General features: G+C 40.8%; 1 protein-coding gene across 1 annotated transcript in view; it reads left to right on the top strand.

Moving 5' to 3' along the window:
* LOC135936947 (LIM domain only protein 3-like) overlaps nt 1-18,906 on the top strand; it is an 85,807-nt gene extending 66,901 nt beyond the window's left edge. Inside the window, exons 6-7 of the mRNA XM_065479965.1 lie at nt 13,457-13,598; nt 18,035-18,906. Coding sequence (XP_065336037.1) covers nt 13,457-13,598; nt 18,035-18,277 — 385 coding nt within the window. The 3' untranslated portion in view covers nt 18,278-18,906. The remainder of the gene's footprint in view (nt 1-13,456; nt 13,599-18,034) is intronic.
* Nucleotides 18,907-20,893: the final 1,987 nt, after the last annotated feature.

Raw genomic sequence — 20,893 nt, 5'->3', positions numbered from 1 at the left:
GCAATAACAGCTAATAAAATTCCCTGACGAAATGGAAAAATGCAGGCAGATGACTCAAAAATGCATTAGCGGAGGCAATAATGGGCAAGAAGAGAGGCAATAAGAGAGATTTCGACTGCATCTGCTCCACGCGCACAGGGAGAGTTTTTCGCGTTATTCCACACGCGAGAGCGTGAGTGTGTGCGCGCGAAACCACGTGGGCAGATTACAAAAGATGAGGCGGCAGCTGCTTTGATATTGCACCAGCGAGCAGGCACTCCATCAATATTTATCCACTCTCTCAAGAGAATTGATCCTAAGGGGTGTATAAGAGGGTGTAACAGCCAGCAAGAAAGAGACAAAGCCACGTTAAGCATTCATAACTTTAGCGCTCTTTTAAGAAGACACATGCACACGCACCCGTCCGCCCGCCGCCGCCGCGCAGCATATATATTTCTTTTTCCGTCACGTACTGCGTGCTTCTCAGTAGGCAGATTTCCCCATCCACTTTCATAAAACATACAGAGACATGTGCTCCTGACACCACTGGAAGATGGGAAGAAATGTACAGGATAAACCAGGACTGGATCAACAGGGCTATTTACATCGTGATTTATTTCAGGTGCCTCCATTACAATAGTTTGCAGTTGCAAATCTTTTTACAAATTCTTCAAGTAACTGGTTTTGTATTTTGTTACGATTTGAAGTAACAACAAGCACATAAAACACATGTTTCTATATTTTGAGTTTTATATGATAAATTGCCTCTATAATGAACGTTTAATTATTTCATTTGGTTAATGAAGATGAGAAAACAAAGACCGAATTTTTAGGTATCTTTATTTTAACCTGAGTTTTGCCTGTTGCGGATTCCTTTCCTCTATCCCAAGTTCTTTATTTACGAACAGAAAAAAAACTGTTGAAATTGAAGAGCAGAAGGGGTGCACCGCATTCAATTAAAACTCTGGCGGAATTCCGCTCCTTATGTATTTCAGCCACAATGGAATCCAGCATTGCTAACTGAGCAGTTTTATGTTTGAATACTCACAACAAGCCAGGCAGCGCTCGCTCTGAAAATATTTTATATTGGCAAAAATGTCGCTTTTCATGCAGGCGGCAACGAGCTCGCGTCAATCTTTGCTCTGGTGTTGTTGTTCATTGTTGTTGCGTCTGAATGAAAAGACGAGGAAGACTTTCAATCACAAAACGAAACCCGCCGCCGCCTCTGCTCTCGTTGTTTATTTATTTTGAATGCGACAGCCGAAATCAAAGGCAGTCGCTCTTTGCGCCAACACTTTCTATTAATGCTGAGTGAAAATGACACTTGCTACCAAAACTCAATTTAAGCAGGCAACGATATTTCCCTGTAAAAGTAATAATTACCAAAAACCAGAAAGGGAGGCCTGCTTTAATTGATAAACCGACTGAAAATTTTGTTTTCTGCTCTGGGGTTTAGATTTTTAAAAAAATATGTCATCAGGAAGGAATATAATTTCTTTAACCATTTACAAATAACCAATTAAATAGTGTACTGGCATCAGAAAAAATTTAGCCAGTAATGAGTGCTTTTGGTAATTAAAAAAAACATTTGTACAAGCAAACGAAGTTGTTGTTTTTTTAGCATGAAATTCCTGAATATCGCATTTCACGCATAGATTTGCATTTATTTCACAATTCACATGCAGATTCTTTTTTTCCTCAGCAGCTTTTAAAACTCGTGGTCTCTTTTTAAATATACCGGGTTGCCGAATAAAAAAGAGGACATTTGAGTTGCAAAATTCCCTCCCAGCAGAAATCTCCAATGAATATTCATTATGCGAACTTGCTTGAATTCGAGAACATCTCCAAGTTTTCCTTCCGCTGCTCTTTGAGAGTAATTAAACGGCGAAAGGAGAGGGGCATTCGCAGCTGAAACGGAGCCAAAACAAAACGATTCTCTGGCTAATTTAGTTGGCGTGAATAATTCATGCGGTTGAAATTTATAACAATTTGGCCGCGAGCAGAAGTTTGCCTGCGATTTTCCCACATCGGGCATAAAGCCGGGCTGCTTGGGGTCCCAGAAGGCGCTTTAGCACAATGGCCGTCGAGTATACACGCCAAACTCCGGCAAACACACAATTGTAAATTACAAAACACGTGCGGAAAGGCAATGCATAACAATAAGTAGTGGGCTTGTGTAATGACACAAGAATTAGCTCGAGTTAGTCAAGGGGCTGCGCCGCTTTATATCCCGAATGATATATTAGACCTTAAGTTAACTTTAATTGCGTGGGGATTAGGGTAACTCCTTCATTAATCACATAGTCTGATAATCTTTTGCAGCGCCTTGTGTGTATTAACTTTGCTAACTTCATCATCTCTCGGCAAATTCTGCCGGCAAGCAATCCCCCGAGCCGCATTATGGACCAACACCTGAGTTTAAGCTCAGCCCACCCGTCTGATTGCGTTGCGTGCTGCCTAATTGCCAGGCGCGGATTAGGCACGGCTTTGGCCACTACATCTGCTGCGGACGCGTTTTCCCGGATTTTTGAATTTGTAGCAAGTCTAATTCGGCCAAGCCCACTAAAATTTACATGACCTCTCCTCCACATCCAACATGGAGAGTGAAACAGTAACCAAAAATATTAAAAATTTGAGAAAAAAAACTAAATAGGGTTCTAATCTGTGTGGAAAATTTGCACTGGATGGCTAGCTAAAAACATTATGAAAAATAATATGAAATTATGTCTCTAAATTACTTAAGAGGCACGCGAATGTTGTCTAATTTATGTGATAGACCCTTATTAAATGGAAATGATTGAAATGAGCAATGATATTGCTTAATTTTTATGTATTTACGCTTCGGTAAAATATGTGAAGAAAAATATTAATTAACAAACTCAAAATTGACGAGTTTTAGACGGTGTTATATGGTTTTGGCGAATTTAGACGGTTTTAAATTTGGTTAAATGGCTTAAAATTGCACGATTTGTGCTCATTTGATTGTCCCACAATGATTTGCAGCTCAGAAAAAATGGTCGATCGTCTACATTTCACAGGCCTATATAGTATGAGGGAAAATCAAACATCACGTTTTCGCACTGTGCAGCGGATGTTTCGGCCCTTTACCTCAATAACAAAACTCATAAGCTGCAGAGAATTTTGAATCCGACACAAGTTAACTGCTTTTCGTCTTCCTTTGAATTCTCTAGAAATTTTGGGCCTTTTCTTTGCTGCACCCGTGAATTATTATTTGATTAGCCGAGTGCAAGTTTCTGCGTTAGGTCGGCGCGCAGAGAGTGCGGAACATACGCGCATCGAGCAAGTGTTTGACTGTTGAAGGAGGGAACATGATAGCGCAATTAGGGCGTCCCGAAACTTGTATGCTGGTGGTACAAAGTAAGACAGGCTTCGCAGAAAAGGCTGACATGGCGTGAATGTTTCATACAGAGAGCTGTGCTCGTTCGCTCGCTCGCTCCCGTGCCCAATAGCTATATTAGCTCGACGGAAACTTGCTTGTGAGACGCCTTGGGCGGCTCGTGTCAATCAAAAAAGGCTGCTAATCAAACATTTAATGTGTGTCTGCCAACCGCACTGACAGATACGCACTGCTCTCAGCTTCATCTATTATCCATTTTCGGGCAGGCATGTGTGCGAGTTCGGTTCCCGCTGCATCCATGGATTTACTTGAGGACTTGAGAAAGATGATGAATATACCCTCTTCGGCTCTTCAGTTTCCAGGCACATGATATTTCCAAACCAACGATTCTCAACTCAATCGGCTAACAAATTCTATCCCGTTGATTTATAATTAAGAATCATGTGTACAGTGCGTAATACTGATTAAATAATTTCAAAATCATGGGACTCCTACGTCAATTTTATTTTTAGTTTTGGCTATTTAATCAATACTCAACAGAGCCAAAAAAAAGGAAAAATTCAGTTAAAAAATTATGAAATGCTGGGACATATTTATACAATTGTTAATTTCGATCAGGTAGGTCTCAGCCAGACCCCAACTGCTGGTAAAATTTGGGTCAGCCACCAACCACTGTGAATTTGGCTAACTAAACAGCACCTGACCAGCTAAGCCAGCTGCCATCAAAATAATGACCAAATTTAAAATTGCGAGAGGGAAAAATAGTTTTTAAATTAGCCATGTTAAACTGGCCAGATGTCAGCCGATAGCAATGGCAATAATGTAAAATCACCAATTGGTTGAAATTCAGCTGAGATGAAGTAACCGGCCACCGCTAAAATATTTTGTGGCTGAGATTATTGTATAATTTTAAGTGTACAAAATAAAAATCTGACTCTTTTGCGTTATTTTTCAACATCTGATTTAATGATGATATTTAAAATAGTATTTTAGGTGAGTAATTGTCGGGATATGACAGATTAAAAATGCTCTGCTGCACCAGACACCAGTAAAGGGGGACTATATTAACCCTGAATGACAAACCCGTGACCTCCAGTATTCACAGTAGAAATCCAATAGGCGGGCGCTCGGGTGTTGGATCCGTTTTGTTTTGTTAATTAAATATCTGAAAAACAATTTCCAGATATTTGGGAACGATCCTTTTACTATCTGAAGACAGAAAAAATAATCATTTTCCAAAAAAAAACTACTACAAATTTCAAAAGTCATAAAATCTAAACCTATCTTTTTGACCAATAATTTGAAAGGAAAACATGAAGTGGAGGTCCTATATAGGAGGATAAACCATCTGCCTCTAACGTTCAAAAATTGATCCGCAATGGAAGTGAAGTTGTGTAACATTCAATTTGAACTGCACGTCCGATGAATGGAATTTCAAATAAAACTCGAAATGCAATTTCACTCTGCCGATGGAACAAAACAACTTCAATATAATGGACGAAACACGTTTCGCTGGCATACACCGAACTCAATTGAAATAAATAATCCAGCACTCGAATTGATTGCAGAATTAATTAATCGGGGGCAATTTGGCCGGTCACAACGACGACAAAAGATCACTCCAGTAATTGCGCTCTAGCGCGCCGTGTAAACAGAACGAGAGAAATAAAAGCGAATTGGCCAAGTCGTTATTCAAATGGAGGTAATTTCGCAATTGCCACTGCAAACACGGCGCACGAAAAGCGCACACCAAGAGCTGCAATAATAATGATAATAATGGCCTGACGCGGGCGAGCACACATACACACACGAACCCATTCAAAATGTAATGGGTCTGATCGGCGGAGCCGTTTTAATTCATACGTTTGGCCGCCGACTAACGACTTGAGGGGCTCGCTTTTCAACGCAACGACCGACTGGCTGCCTTTGTTGTCCTGGACCCTGGACCCCTGTTTCTGCGTAGACGGCACTTTTGCCGAAATAATGTATTTCAATCTGAGTGCGCGGCTGCGGTTTGGGTTAATCGTTTTGTGGTGCAGATAAAGAAGGGGAATACCATAAAAGTTTGCTCTTTTCCCCGCCGAATAAAAAGGCAGTTCATGCCGAATGACGCGCGTAATATAAAAAGAAAAGGAAAAATACACGAGTTGAGTTCATTGCTCGCTTATTTTTTATTGCCTGGCTTTTACTTTACTTGTAAAAGTTTGATATGCTACAGATTGTAAAATTATGCAAATTTCGGATGTTATTTTTTGGCTTTATTGGCAAATGGTACAAGGGAATGCAGAAACAGGGGCTGATTTACCGTTTCCTACTTCTACTTGAGAACTAAAAGCACAGAAAGAGAGCCACTAAACAAATAAGGCATAAAGGCGAAATTAAATAATGTTTCTCTGCTTAATAATGTAAGAAAATGGAGAATAAATTTTCGGTCTTTCAGAATTTGTGTGCTTTTCAAATGAAGGAACACATGTGCATTTGTGTTGAGCAGAAAAATCAATCGCAACTCACACTGCGGGTGATTTATCCACGTACGTTTTTGATGGATCGGCCTCTATAGAACGCGTACGCGATAAATGGAGCCGACGCGCGTCTGCGATATCAGCAGTTAAGCGCTAATCGACCACTAAGCGTTGCAGCATCGCACTCTAAGTACTCTGCTGATAAGCGTGTCTATAAAGTTACATGTCAGGTAAATTACGGCGGGGAAAAAGACGAAGGGCCCTCCTGATAACAAATAAAACTACTACTTTACTGCTGATAGTGCCAAACTTTGTTAAAGTGAAATGTTTTTCGCCGCTCTCTTCCGAGAGTGGAACAACTTGAAGGCTGCCAGATAAAAAAAAATAAACGCAGCGCCAAAAAACACTCTCCGCCGAAAAGCTTCCTGATATTAAGCAGCCAAACTTTTCGCGTGAAAATCTAGCAGCACCGAAAACATATTTTTCCGGATACTTTCTGTTAGGGGATGGTCCGAATCAATCTGCAGCCGGCCAATGTATTGATTTGGACATTTAACTGCACCCACTGCTAACTAGATGAGTGTTAAATGAATATGCAATGACAGGCGCCGCATTAACGACGCTGATCCACCAAATGGGGAATCCTGTCTATTGATATAGTAAAATGATCATATTATTTGCTGTGGAAATTCAGACAGAAACACGAACAAACACAATGGACGATGACAGCGAGGGACTGAATTCCGAGCCATCGGAGGTCTGGCAACCCGCGCGACCAGTCTGTTGCTCACGGTTGCATATCTAACACTTTTTAGTGCTTTTTTAAATAACCAATTAAAGCAATAATTCAGAAACCAAAATAAACATAACCAGGTAGAAAATCAAGGATTTAAAACAAATGTCTAGATATTTGATTTGTATTGCAAATATGATTTCACTGCATACTTTCAAAAAGATAATCAGTTTTTTAAATTTTCCAACGCTAATATGACTCCCCAGAACTGTTTTTGACTGGAATTCCAGTCTCACGTAGCGCGTTTGATGAGGGGGGTGCGATGCTAATGAAAAGCTGGCCGTGCGGAGATGCATTTGAGCACATGCATATACACAACGGGAGCAGAGAGCGAAAGAGAGATAGCAGCATTCATCATCAGTCATGATAAACATTTGAATAGCCTCGTGCTGTATGTGGAGTCACGTAAAAATTACCACAATCATAAAACATTGTCACTGACGGCGAGAGCGCGCGCCAAAATAATTAAAAAATATGGTTTGAAATGTAATTTATAGACAAAAATGATGATGATGGCCCTTTGCGCTGTTTGTTTTGCTGCTCGCCAGCTACGTTCGTCCTCACTCACAATGAATAAATCTACAGCTGCTGCAGATTATTTGCGCTTTGTTTTATTTTTCCGCGTGCGTTCGTGCGGAAGGAATTCCTCTGGTGGAAAAAATCACGGCAAAAATTAAATTCCACCGCTCGTCATTGCAATCAGCGAAACAGGCGGCGCGTACTGAGGAATTTCAGCGCTGGAATTTCGCCCATTTATTTTCATATTCCTTTTGATTTTACATTTCTGCAATTAAATGGCTGTTGCAAGCAAATGCTAATGGCTGTAATGAAATGATGGCACGTACTCTTCAAATATCATTATACATTTTTTTAAATGAGTGCTCCAGGGAAATTTTTAAAGGTGCGGGTATTGATAATATGAAATTCTTCATGATTTATTTGCATACCGGATGAAACTGACTTAAATGTAATGAATTTAAACAGGATTGATACTGCACAATCCTGAAAAATACTTGTTGCCAATTCATGAACTCATCCGTAAGAATTCAGTTGAAGCCAAAATTGACCAAAATAAATTTTTGAGAAAAGAGTGGCTGCAGAGTCAGCATGCTTTTAAAATGGTGAGGACTGTCTCCATACTTGAAATCTGCTTGTATTTTAAAACAAAGAGTGTGCTTAAAAGATTTCAAACGCAGTTGGACATATCTCGACAAGGGGAATCGAAATCTGCCAAGAAAATGTAATCAAGCGCTGTAAATTTCGGAGAAAATTTTATTGCTTGTTTATTCTCACCAAAAGATGTACATACATGTTAAAAAACAATTTGTCAAAAATTAAAAATAGGAAGTACATAGTGAGAAAAGGCACCATTCCTGGCAAACATCTCGCTAAAACTCTACCCAGGAGGGAAGAGCCGGAATGGGCCTTGAAAGGAGGTTAATTAAGCTGCACTAGAAAGCACTCACAAACGCCTTACACTTGGAAGGAAACTGTGCCGCCGAACAGTCTTTCAATGCAGGTGGTGTAGCATTCCAAAAGGCGATGACTCGAAAATCAAACACACACTGGCCGAGTTCGGTGCGCGCTGGTGGCTGTTGCAGCCGCGGATGCTGCGGGTCGTCGCCGCGATGCACTCGGCCCTCGGTGATGCGCGCCATTGCGTCGTAATCTGTGAGGCCGCAAAGACTCTTCTTGAAGAAAAGCAGGTCGTTGAACATCAGCTGGGCTGGGACGGACAGCATTTTCTGGTTTTGCGGCGGCGGGACGTGGCGACCATAAATGAAGTGGAGGGCTTTATTTTGGGTTCTAGCCATCTTCCCGATGTTTGCCTTAGTCCAGGGGTGCCATGCCGGAGTCCCATAAAACAACTTGGGCTTCACGAGAGTCAGGTACGCCATTCTTTTCATTCTTTGCGTGCAGCCACGCAAATTGCGGGCCGCGAATCCAAGAGTGCGATTTGCTTTCTTACGCTGGACGTCGACATGGTGGTTCCAGCGCAGATCTCTAGAGATGTGGACGCCAAGGAGGCGCTGCGTGCAGACGTAGTCGAGCGCCACGCCGCCGATCGTGTACTGGGGCGTCCACGGCTGGCGCGCTCGCGAGACGTCCATCGCGACGCATTTCTTGGCGTTCAGCTGCATGCCGTTGTTGGTGCACCAGATGTCGACGAGGGCGAGGTCGTCCTGCAGTTCGTCGACGTCGTCTTGGCAGCTCACCACCCTGAACACGGTGCAGTCGTCGGCGTACTGAACCAGGTTGGTTTTCAGGGCTGCAGGCAGGTCGGACACGTAGATGTTGAAGAGCAGCGGCCCCAGCACACTGCCCTGGATGACGCCACTCGTGACCTCGCACGGTTCACTGCGTGCACCGCCGAAATACACGAATTGGCTGCGGCCCACGAGGAAGTTTTTCAACCACCCGAGGACCTCTCCGTCGACGCCGTGGTGTTGAAGCTTGGACAGTAGCCGCTGATGGGGAACCCTGTCGAAAGCTTTCGCCCAGTCGAGGAAAACTGCGTGCACGTGTTGCCCGCTGTTGCTGTCGAGGGCCACAGTCCAGTTGTCCAGTGTTTTCAGCAGCATTGTCGTACACGAGCGCCGCTCGCGGAAGCCATGCTGGCAGTCTGGCAGGGAATTTTTCCTCTCGAAGAAGGCTGCAAGCTGGTTGCGGACGTGCTTCTCCAGGAGTTTGCCGACGAGCGAGGTGACGCTGATAGGGCGGTAATTATTGAAATCATTTTTGTTACCTTCTTTTGGGATCGGCGTCACCGCTGCACACTTCCAGTCGGCCGGCAAGTCACGTGTCCGCAGCGAAAGGTTGAAAATGTGGGCGAGGCTGGGGCAGATCGTCTCGGCGCAGTTTTTGAGCAGCACTGCAGGGATGCCGTCTGGTCCTGCGGAACTTTTGGCGTCCAGGACGTGCAGCAAGGCACTGACCTCGCTCGCCGTGATGTGCAGCTTGCTCAGCTTCTCGTTTTGGACGGGCGCGCGGCGCACGAACGGAAAATCAGTGCCTGCTGCCGAGAAGTTCTGCTTGAAAGTGGCGAGAAATTGGCTAGCGACGGCTGCAGGCTCACTGAAAATACGGCCGTCAGCTGAAAAAGTAGTCGTGTTAATCGGCACTTTTGATTTAGAATGAATGAATTTCCAGAACACAGCTGCCCCTTGTGGTCCACGGCCGAGATTCCAAAACCAGCGGTCTTTAGCCAGTCTGACAGCGCCTTGGGTTGCCTTTCTCGCCGTCTCAAAAATGCTTCTCGTCTCATTGGTTTTCTCTCTCATCCACTGCGTGAACAGATCATCTTTAATTTTAATTAGCTTTAATTGAATTTTTTCTGTATTGAAAATTGTAGAACAAATTTTTTATTGATCAAATAATTTTCAATTGTCCCACTGCAATTAATAATTAACTCATTCGAACGTCCTCATTTCTCTGGCCAAATGGTTCTGCGATGGAGAAGCCATATAATATGTTTTGCATGTTGGGAGACAAATGAAATTACCAGGTTGTATGTTGGACGTGGATATATCGAGAAACAATGCCACTGACTGTGAGGGACACTGGGGGAGAGGATTATCCGCAGGAGCGCCAGGAGCACTGATGGCTCGAATATGTGTATTATTTGCCAAACGGAAACCATCAAAGCAGTTCGCCAAGTCTCTGTGGCCGGCTTTCTGCAAAAGACAAACAGCGTGGCGCCGGCGGCTCGTCAGTTGGTTTCTGAAACGGTGGCCGCGGGACGTTCGCTCATCTGTTTGTCAAGTACAAAATGCTCTGCTTGGATGGCTCGCTAAATTGCATGTAGATGAACTTTGAGTCAAAGAGCAAGATACTATTTTTTCTATGCCAGCTTCTCTGACAATTTGAAACGTGATTTTTCAGAGCAATGATGTTTGCAACAATTTCTAAAAAAATATTATCATTTTTTCTTTTATGATTTAAATATAGATAGGCAAAGGGGTTTCGGTCATCTTTTTTGGCCTAAAGGTTGACAGTCTTGATTTATTTTGACGAAAGTGGTCAATTTAACAGCTAAAATTAATCACTTTCAGGACATCAAATTTTATTCATGGTTCTGCAGCATAGTTAAAGTTTTTATAAAAACAAATTCTGCTAAAAACTGTAACGAGCATTTCGTTGAGCAAATCATAAAACAATTTGTTCTACACTTTGCAATAATCAAAAAGGCCCTTTCCACAGCGCTTATTGACCACATTTTCTTGGCAGATTCCTAGATCTGTCCAACAGCGTATGAAACCTTTTAGGGAATCTCGTTGATGTGAAATAAAATATAGTATTTCAAGTAGGTAGACAGTCCTCACCATTTGAAAATCATGCTAACTTTGCAGCCGCTATTCTAAAAAAATTTAAGCTGGTCCATTTTGGCCTCAACTGAATCCTGAGGCGTTAGCAACAAGCATTTTCCGGGCTTTTGCAGCGTCAAACCTTTTTAAAATAATTTGTCTTCATGAAAATACTCATTCGACCCCAACAAGGTTATAGATAAAAATTCTATGCTTGTGAACAAACTAAATTATTATTTATTTTCATCAATTGAAATTTTTGCACTTCACGAAAATGAACAAAATGTGACAAAAGTTGTTTGAGATATACGTGCGATTAGGATTATGTTAGGAGTTAGGACTGATTTTCGAAACGTCAAAAGTGCAAATTTAATCGCTTTCAAACGCATTCTGACATTGACATTAATGCCGCCATTGTCAATTATAAGCAAAGCGAGCGGATTATATTTCTGGCTAAATTCTCCCTTTGTTGCAAATGTCAAAACTATCGCATAACCAGATACTGTCGCGACACGCAGACAATGTCGGTGAAGCTCCTCGGCGGATACGGCCGGTATTGCATAAATGTATATCGCAGCAGGCGGATGAGATACCTGCCTCCTAAATGCCAGCTACAGACAGTGGCAAAGACAATGAAATGATAATCAGTTACAGCTGCTGGTATATATGCACCGGGCGCGATACTAACGGCACTTGTCGCGGCGGGGAACAAGCGTCTGCCAAAACTGCCGGTCTAATTTAGTTAATTAAAAATCATTACCCTCCTGCTCTTCCTGCACCTCCTCCTCCTCAGAGCGCTACTAAATAAGTTAAAAGTTTGGCAATTACTGCGTGCTTCTTTCGAAGATGATAGCATAAAACTTGTCCCCCGCCGAATTTCTGCATTATGCAAATCGTCCGAAAGTTCAATTACCATCGTAACGGGCGCAAACATAACTGCCGCTTTTTGCAGATAATTACACAGCTTGCTCGGCTGCGTGGCATAAATAATTTAAAAAATTTGCACATTCGCCTCGAGGCGCGGTGCGGTAGTGGCGACGGGAGAGAGTTTTCCTCTTGTTATGTCTGGCGCTAAGTGTCTTACAAATTGCACTGAAAGTAGTTAGTTTAAGTGCCCCCCGGAATGTAATAGACAGTGCGCGAAGGGCGGCAAGGAGGTAATTATAGCGGCGCAGGGCTGCTTTTTATTATTTGATACAATACGCCGTAAAAAGAGTCTTGGAGAAAGTTTTTCTTCTTCTGCTGCTTCTTATGGGGCGCACTGGGCCGTTCTCTCCCGCTAAGCCCGTTTGATATTTGCAGCGCCGCACTCGCCATCTTTTTACGAGCTGTCCGTAATCTCGGCCCTATTAATATAACGGCGCGCAGTGTCTTTTAAATGTCAGTGCCTCTTTATAGGCGGTCATTAGCATATTTTGCTACCCAAGTGGTGGCTCTAAAAAATTCACACTGTTTTTTTAGGATGATCTAATTGAGGGAAATTTTCTCAAAACGATTTTATGGCTCCGTTGGAGAAGTAAATTGTTGGAGCTCAACAAAACTTTAAGTTAAAATGCAGAATACAGGACAAATTTAGCGGGGATTTAATTTTGAAACTTTCCTGCTAGCTTTATTTGCCTTTTTTCTGGAGAAGGCGAGGCATTTTTGTATCTGCAAATATTTGTGGTTATAAGCAAATACGCTAATCCAAATATTTCACACGGTATAGAGAAAATTTTCATTAATTAATATTTATTGCCAAAAGAAAATTAATTTAAAGCTTTACAGAAAATTTGCAAAAAAAAATCCTTTTTACCTTTACTAGGAATAATATCTAAAAATTATGAAAAACAAGATTTTTCCGTTATTTAGGGAACTTTTTCTTTAAATTCGCTAACCATTGAATATATTGCTACGAGAGGGGTCGAAATAAAGCGAAACATCATTGACAACCCTTTTAATATTTCGAAAATTTGGAAAAATCTGAAATTAAACTGTTCTTTGTCCCTGGTTTAATTATTGCTCACCACATAGAGATAAGCTATTGCTAAATTTCACGAACAATAAACTCAAACGAACTACTTGCAATACATAGTCAACAATACAACATGTCCTTAATTGTTGGACTGTAAAGCTCTACTTTAAGTTCCGTCTTCTTTTCTATGGTAAGGACAACAACGTTAGCCGCAGGCATTCATGTCTCTCGCCCAACGTTTAAATGTGGGTTCAAGTGTAAAGCCAAGGTTTAAACACACGCAAAAGAAACTCCGATAGTGAGTTACATTCATTCATAGCCAATAGTATGAATTTTGGCGAAAAAATGTGTATCAAATTAGATTTCTCTCATTAAAGCCACCCAGAAGATCGTGAAAATTTTCCGCAGTGTGCATATCCTTTAAATTTAATCGTCTACGTGTTTGATAATAAGGACCAGTCGATAATTTTCTTCTGAATTTGCTGGACGTTTAACATACTAAAATCTAGTTACAATTTTCCTCATTCTACATGTCAATAGTAATAATACTCAAATTGATGTCGGTATAATAAATATTTTTAAAAATGAAATCCTCATTTGTTTCAGATTTTGCGTCGGCGACAGATTCTACTTGTGTGAGAATAAAATTTTGTGTGAGTACGACTATGAGGAGAGGCTCGTGTTCGCCAACATGGCATACAACCCCCCTACTTTGGCTCACCTGAAGCGCCAGACCAGCCAGTTACCTGTGAGTGTCTAATTAGCGTTTAAACCAACCGCAACAACTGCTCTAATTCGACAAACACACATATGTATGTACACGTAATTTAATCGAAAACACGCGAGGAAACACGCGCGGGTTTCAAAGCCGGGCCCAAGGGTGAAAACGCAGAGAATTGCGAAATTCGTTATTCAGCAGCAAAGAGACTCAATAATTCCCTGCATAATCGCCGCGTCGTTAATAAGCATTCGTGCCTGCTGGGTGTGCAGTTTGTTTAGGATGCATCAGCAGCGTAATAAAATAGATACGCGGCTAGAGACCGAGTGTGTGTGTGTGGCCGACGAGTGTGCCTAGAGCAGCACTAATGCGACGGAGGTGGGTTCAAACAGCGTAGGTATACATCCCCAGCGGCGCAAAGATAAATAGCAGGCTAATGTGCTGTATCGCGCAATTCGAGGCGTGTACGCGTTTGTTTGGCCAGTGTCAGCATTGCTGAGTGGGCATTGATAATCGTTTAACACAAGCCACCTGACGCACACAAATACAAATCCATCCATCCATATGCATTCATCAGCATATTATTGTGTTTTCCTCCGTTAAACCCGGTTAAACCATATTATCATTAGCACACGTTGATTCATCCATGCAAGCGAGCTGACGAAACCATATCAAAAGTTAGATTGCATATAATAATTCTTCTCATTTTCATTTGAACAAACTGCAATTTCGTATTTTTCTTTCGTGACATAACACCACTTTTAAATAATATGCTCACATTTCATTAGCAGATATTTTAACAGGTGAGTTTGATAGTCGAAAATTCAACAAAACCAAAAAAAATTGTATAGTTAGTAATACCAATGGATTTGTTGTATGATTAATACTTGATTAGCTTCACTGGCTGCCGATGGTTGATTTAATGCCTACAATGTTATTCCGAAAGTTTTTGTGCTGTAACTTTTATCGCGCTCTCAACACCGATATTTCGAATATACCCGTCGGGCTAGGGGCGATTGATTAATTTAAAATGCCTCCCATTGACGTTTAGGGAACAAGCATGGGCACAAATCATATTTTTTTGAGAGTTCAAAGCCACATCTGAAGCCGTCAAAAACCGTCTCGTTTGAGGGCATTTGAATTCCTTAAAAACGACCGGAACTCTCACATATAATCGCGAGAACTATACTTTTCTGCCGGTTTACTCGATTTTCAGATCAAACACTATTTATTAATCTAAATATATCTCCTTGCTCGAAGAGCAAAAGAAAACGGTAGTGTATTTTATGTCAAGGAGTCGTATTCATTTTATTCTCGCATTCGATATTTAATGAAAACAAAAATTCAGAGTTAAATTACCGTTTTTCAAAAATATAATAGTATTTTAACAATTTGTAAAATGTTATTTTTTCAAATAATTCAGATTTTAGTATAAAACTTGTCATTTTTTAACCTTAAGTATACTTACTAATAAACTTTGTTTGAAATGTTATAATCAATCATTTCCCAACTTAAATTAAAATAAACCTTATTGAAATATTTTAGATTCAAAATATTTTACTAATTGGACTGATTGATTGCAATTCTCAAGTTGACTTGATCTTTGTCTAATAAGAGGACTTTGGCAGTTAAACTAACAAATTTATAAACTGCTATATTAAATTAAAGCTCCGAAAGTTTATAGCCCCTGAAGATACGATAAATTTTGTTAACCTTATAAGAAAATGAGGAAACTTTTAATAAAATCCGAAATATAAAGCCTCTCAAGATGCAGTTTCTATCGAAATCATTAAATTAAAAAAAATACGTATCCTTCCCTATAAATTCCTGATTTGATTACACTGATTGGATCGATAATTAAAGCAGTGAGATTTTCGAGATTGAATGGCAGAAGTAATATAAGCGTGTTGGATCAATTCAGAAGATAATTTGGACACATTTAACGTTATAGTCGCAGGGATAAGCCCAGTTGCGACTGCAACTGTCATCGCAATACAATAACGTTGATCGTCTCTGCATCTGTTGTCATCTCACAAAGTTTCTAATTTCGATTGCCATAATTAAACACGGCAAGTGGAGCGTCGGCGGAGAGCAGGGTAATAATAAGCGGCTGACGCGGGAGAGATTCTAATTCCCCGGCCTCTTCATGCAGCACTTCGCCGTAGTTTGTGTGTCAACAGCCATACACGCGCAGCGCGCACTAATCCCACCTTAATTGCAATATCTCACGCCACCTTTTCCATTCTAGACCGAACTGTCTCGCAACACCTAATCCGTAAAGGAGTAATTAATTTTCTCCCTCGTGCTAATTAAACATACTCTTTGTCACTGACGAAACTAGCTAGCTTTATGAATGATGCGCGAGCACACAAATTACTATTCATGCAGCTCCCTTTCCCAGCTCAGCTACCTGAGACGTGCGTGTGTGTGTGAGACAGGGATGCAGCCGACGATTTTCATTATATCGCGCACCAAATTAATTCCCGCAGTCTGAATGATATGTATTTGTGACTTTCAAGCGGCGCGGCGAACGCTGACTGGGTCATAAAGCTGTGCACTTGCTAGTAAATCAATCCACGAAAACGCAGCCACCGCTGCTTGAACAATAAGATTGAGTGCTCCATAAAAATGCGGCCATTCATCAACTTCCACCCTTCCCGTGTATGATATCTGGATGAAGGAATGCAGATTAGATAGCCCAATTACGTATTCAAGGCCCCAAAAGGGCAATCATAAAAATTAAAGAGGAGTCGCGGGTGAAACGCTAGCTCTATTTTTCTCTCAGAGATTTTATTTCCATCAACAAATCAGAATAAGGCATAAACTGCTTTGGCAAGAATCCAATTTACTTTTACCCTGATTTGAGCTTCAATATTATAAAATAACTAGTGGTATCTACATTATTTTATTTTCATTAAAAACTATCATCGAGTCATCATCTATTATCTGTATTTAAAAACGAGTTGGTTCCACTCCAAAAACCAATTTAAATAAAATTACGACCCTGCCGTGTTTATAAATAAGTTTAAATGAATTAAAAGCAATTTATAAATTGATAACAATGAAAGCAGACAATTTTTCTGGTGATTTCTCATAAAGGAGGTCACTTTATTTCTGCTCTAACAGAATATGTAATTTTCATGTGAACCCAGAGCATTCTAATCAAATTGAATGATCCGATGGCAGCATTTAAATTAAAATTGTTCGCAATCTACTTTAACAACACACGTTTGCGAGAAAATTCAGACATGCAATTATTTCGCTGGGCCGTTTTTCGCGAGTCACGAGAGGATACTTTTCATTAAATTTGCATCATACGCCAAAACATTATTTTTGCCAGTGAATGACAAGTAATCCGCTGCCGGATTTTTGCTGCTGCCGCCACCGCTGCTCTCGGCAGCCCACCCTCTCTCGTCAGCTCGCTAGGGGCGGGTGGGGGGTTAATCGCGTGGTGCCCGCAGAGAACAAATGAGGTGAGAACCAGGCCGCGTGTTGCTCATTACGTGCAAAAGTACCTGAGTTGCTGACTGCTGTGTTCATTTGTCTGCCGCTGATATGTCTTGGGAACCGCGCCGCCTGCGCGCTTGTTATGTGTTTATGTGAGCCTCCAACCCCCTGATCACCCCCTTTATACAAGACTGCTGCACCCTCTCACTGCCAACGTCACGCTTTCTCTTTTAATTCGCAGAAAACGTTGGCAAACATTCCTTACGACACAGACATGCTTTGAGTAATTAAGTTGGATCTAATAAAATTTTATTTTAAATCAACACAACGCACTAATAAAGAGATTCTTAATTCTAATAAATACACGGTGTGCCAGGTTTTGTTTAATAGAATTGTAGCTTTTTTCGGCTGATAATTTGGGCACGAGTTGGAAAAATCATGCCGAATGAAGCCCGAAGCTTCAGTTAGGTCATATAGAGCTGAAGGAAGCAAGTTAATCCTAAAATTGACTAAAGATTTAATTTTCTCGGGGCAGAAAACACAGGGAGCGACACCAATGACGGTCAAATTAAGCGAAATTTGATAATTATCCAAAACTAACCCCCTGGGGTGAGGCTTGATTACAACCACCTTACCTTCCCGGTCCTCGGACATGGATAAAAAGCAAAAAAAGCTCATATTGCTATTCAAAAGGGACCACTGAAGGTACCGATTCTGACTGGAAAAGCGTGAAAAAAGTGGAATTGCAATAAGAACGCACAATTAGAGATTACACAAATTGGTGTAATCCAAACAGTCGATGTTTTTAAGATAGCTATTTTTATTAAAAAATAACATTATCCCCACCTTATTTGGTCCTTTTAAAATATTTCAGTGTAATATATTTAAAATTAAAAATTACCTCGACTTAATTTGCGAAAAAAAATCAAAAACTGTATCTAGTAAAAGATTCAAAACTTTCGTTTGTTTGAAAACAAAGTTTTGACATCGCTCGAGTCTCATGTTAGTTTCTTTTCCAGCCCCCAGGCGCGGCCTCCGTGGTCAACGGCTCGTCCGCGCAGTCCCGCCTACACCCAGGCATAAACCTGCCCGGCGGCCCTCTCGGCGGTGGGCCCCCTCTGCCGCCCCTCCACGGGGACTCCCTGCCCCCCGACCAGCAGCGGCGCCTTCAGAACGGCAACGACGGCGGCGGCATCTCGGGAAACGGATTCGTCAATCCCGGCGGCGGCGTGGACCACCTCGGCCCCTTCGATTCCAAATGAGACTTTCTGAAAAAGATAAGGAAACGGAACTAGTCGCATATCAAATTTGTCACAATTAGCAGCTGTGCAAAATTAAATGCTCTGAGAGTCTAAATGTTCAAGCAAATGGGACTCTTTCTAAGTCAGTGTGTTCCAGTAAAAATTCCGGTAGCCACAAATTGTGTGGAATGATTTTGTTGTTGATCTCGTTAATCACACTGTAAAGGGTATTTATAAATGTAAGCACTCTGTTTATGTTTTAATTCATTGTGATACTCAAATGCCAAACTATAAAGCATTAATTGCTGTGTAAACTCTAACTTTGATGGAAATGTAAATGAGAATTATGGTTATAGGCTTAAATAAATGGACAAACGTTATTAAATGTAATTAACACACACGAGTATTGTAAATGGCAAGCAAACCACTTATGTAAATTAAATATATCAAAAATACAAATGTTATATTTATTCCATCCTGATGGTGTCTTGACTTATGGATTTGCACAAAAATATCAACTCCCTAGTTGAAATTGGATGCAGATGTTTGAATAAAAGTCAAGTCATTTTTAACTTTGAGACACCCACTGTAAAGAACAGTCGTTATTTCTGCAAAAACCTGGCTAATAATAATAATTCCATGAATCACTCCCGACATATAATATAACTATCCTCGCATTATAAGCACGTGATGGAATTCCAATATTATTTCAAAGGGCTGAAGTGGCAGCTCGCAGCCTTAATTAAACACACATACACGGAATGTGCATTAAGCACAACAACAAGATGCGAGCGGGGGCACATAAGGAAAATGCGGGATGAGTGAAAGGAGAAACGCGCGCGGCGGCAGCTTTGGGAATCTGACAGCCAGTTTAATTAATTTTAAAACCTCAAAGCTGCTCGTTTATTGCGCTATTTTGTCAGCGCGGCGTTGCTCTAAAAGTGGCGCGCGCGCGAGGTTTCGTTATATTAGCAACGGCGCGGGAGAAATTAATTGAAAATTTATTTCATTCATTGTTCGCACGCTACTGCTGCTGCTGCTGGCAAAGGAAAAATGTTGTCTATGTACGTGGAAATTAATGGAATCGCATCTGAGCGGGTGAAAAAGGGGCACACGCCATTATTTCAGTTTGCGAACTGAATGCAGCGTCGGAATTCGCATTGTCCGCGTTCAGATTTTAATTGGAGCCTGTGATAAATCACTTGGCTGCTTTTTGTTATTAATCTAAAGTAATTATAGAAGCGGCGTCAGTGAGAAAACGAGAAAAAGCTGCTGAGCAATAATTTAGCCGGCGATAAATAAAAGGAGAGGAAAAACAGCAAGCTGGCTGCTCTTGTGCGCTGGAAAAACTGAGTGAACACGCCGCCTCCGCGCGCTGCAATGTTGATTGCAAATGGAAATTTAATCTCACAGCTCCGTCAAATGCGCGATTTATGTGTTGTGCATGATCTGACATGCTCTTTTAAATGCATGCATTAGCTTCTTAAGCTTCAAGAAAGCAGCGAACGTGTGCGACCTGATTTCCATCGTTGCCACACTGCATGCATAATGTGGTACCAGCCATTCAGCACTCCATCTAGAAGCAAAAAATGGTAAGTGGCATTGGTTTCCAGAGCTAATTGGTTGGAGAGCAAAAAAGACATCAAACAACTGGATTCGACAAGCAAGTTTCCAAATCTGTTGGGAATAATAAATCAAATATAGGGTTGCTTTCGTGCTTTTCCCTATTAATTTGTAGCGATGCTCCTACTCCTTTTTCATTTTGGTTCAGGATATTTGTTAGTGTTTATTGATAAATTATTATTAGGTGCTGTTTGTTAGAAATTCGTAATGCAACAGAGAGAAAATTTGGATTGTAATCAGATTTCGCCGGACTTTCTACCAGTAGCTAAAGGTCGCATTTCTTAAAGTGCCAGCGTTTAACAGCGATGGACCTGGATCAAACGGTTAAATTCCAGTTTTAATTTATGTTGCTCAGATTGCTCATAATTAAATCCGGATTGTTTTGTCAATTACGTTTCTCTGGTAATGTTAATCTGTTGAGTTCAAATTTGAAATTGTTGTTAAGAGTTATGTTCTAATTTTACGAATTTAATTTTGTTTAAGGTCCAATAAGGGTCCTATTATCATAATTCACAGTGACGTCATGTGTCATATTGTTCAACTTTAATTATAAATAAGATAATTCAAACTACAGAGAGTTTATTCATCACCCCTTCCCCAAAAATTAAAAATTTTTATTAGAAAAAATATAAAACTGTCATAAATCTTATAAATTTTGATTGGAATTTTCCAAAAAAGTATAAATGAAATTGATATAATATTTGATTATAACGCCAACAGACGGTTTCCATTTATTTATATGAGGCAGCTTTGGTAAGACTCATTGGTTTCATAGGTCACTCAAGTAAGTGGTACTCAGGACGGAATTACAATTATATGGATAGACAGGAAAATTATGCCCACGACGCAAGAGTTTAACATGACTTGGACTTCACAACTTGTTTTAGTCCAATTAAAATGACGTAAAATTTTGAAAAGAAAGAACTGTCATATCTCATTTAAATTTTAAATTTTCATATTGTTGAAGAACACTCAAATTGTTTTGTAACTTACGCTCAAAATTTGAGTTGAATC

This window comes from Cloeon dipterum, chromosome 2 (assembly GCF_949628265.1).
Source record: "Cloeon dipterum chromosome 2, ieCloDipt1.1, whole genome shotgun sequence".
Classification (NCBI taxonomy): Eukaryota; Metazoa; Arthropoda; class Insecta; order Ephemeroptera; family Baetidae; genus Cloeon; species Cloeon dipterum.
Note: the sequence above shows the minus strand (reverse complement) of the source record. Positions and strands in the feature narration are given on the sequence as shown.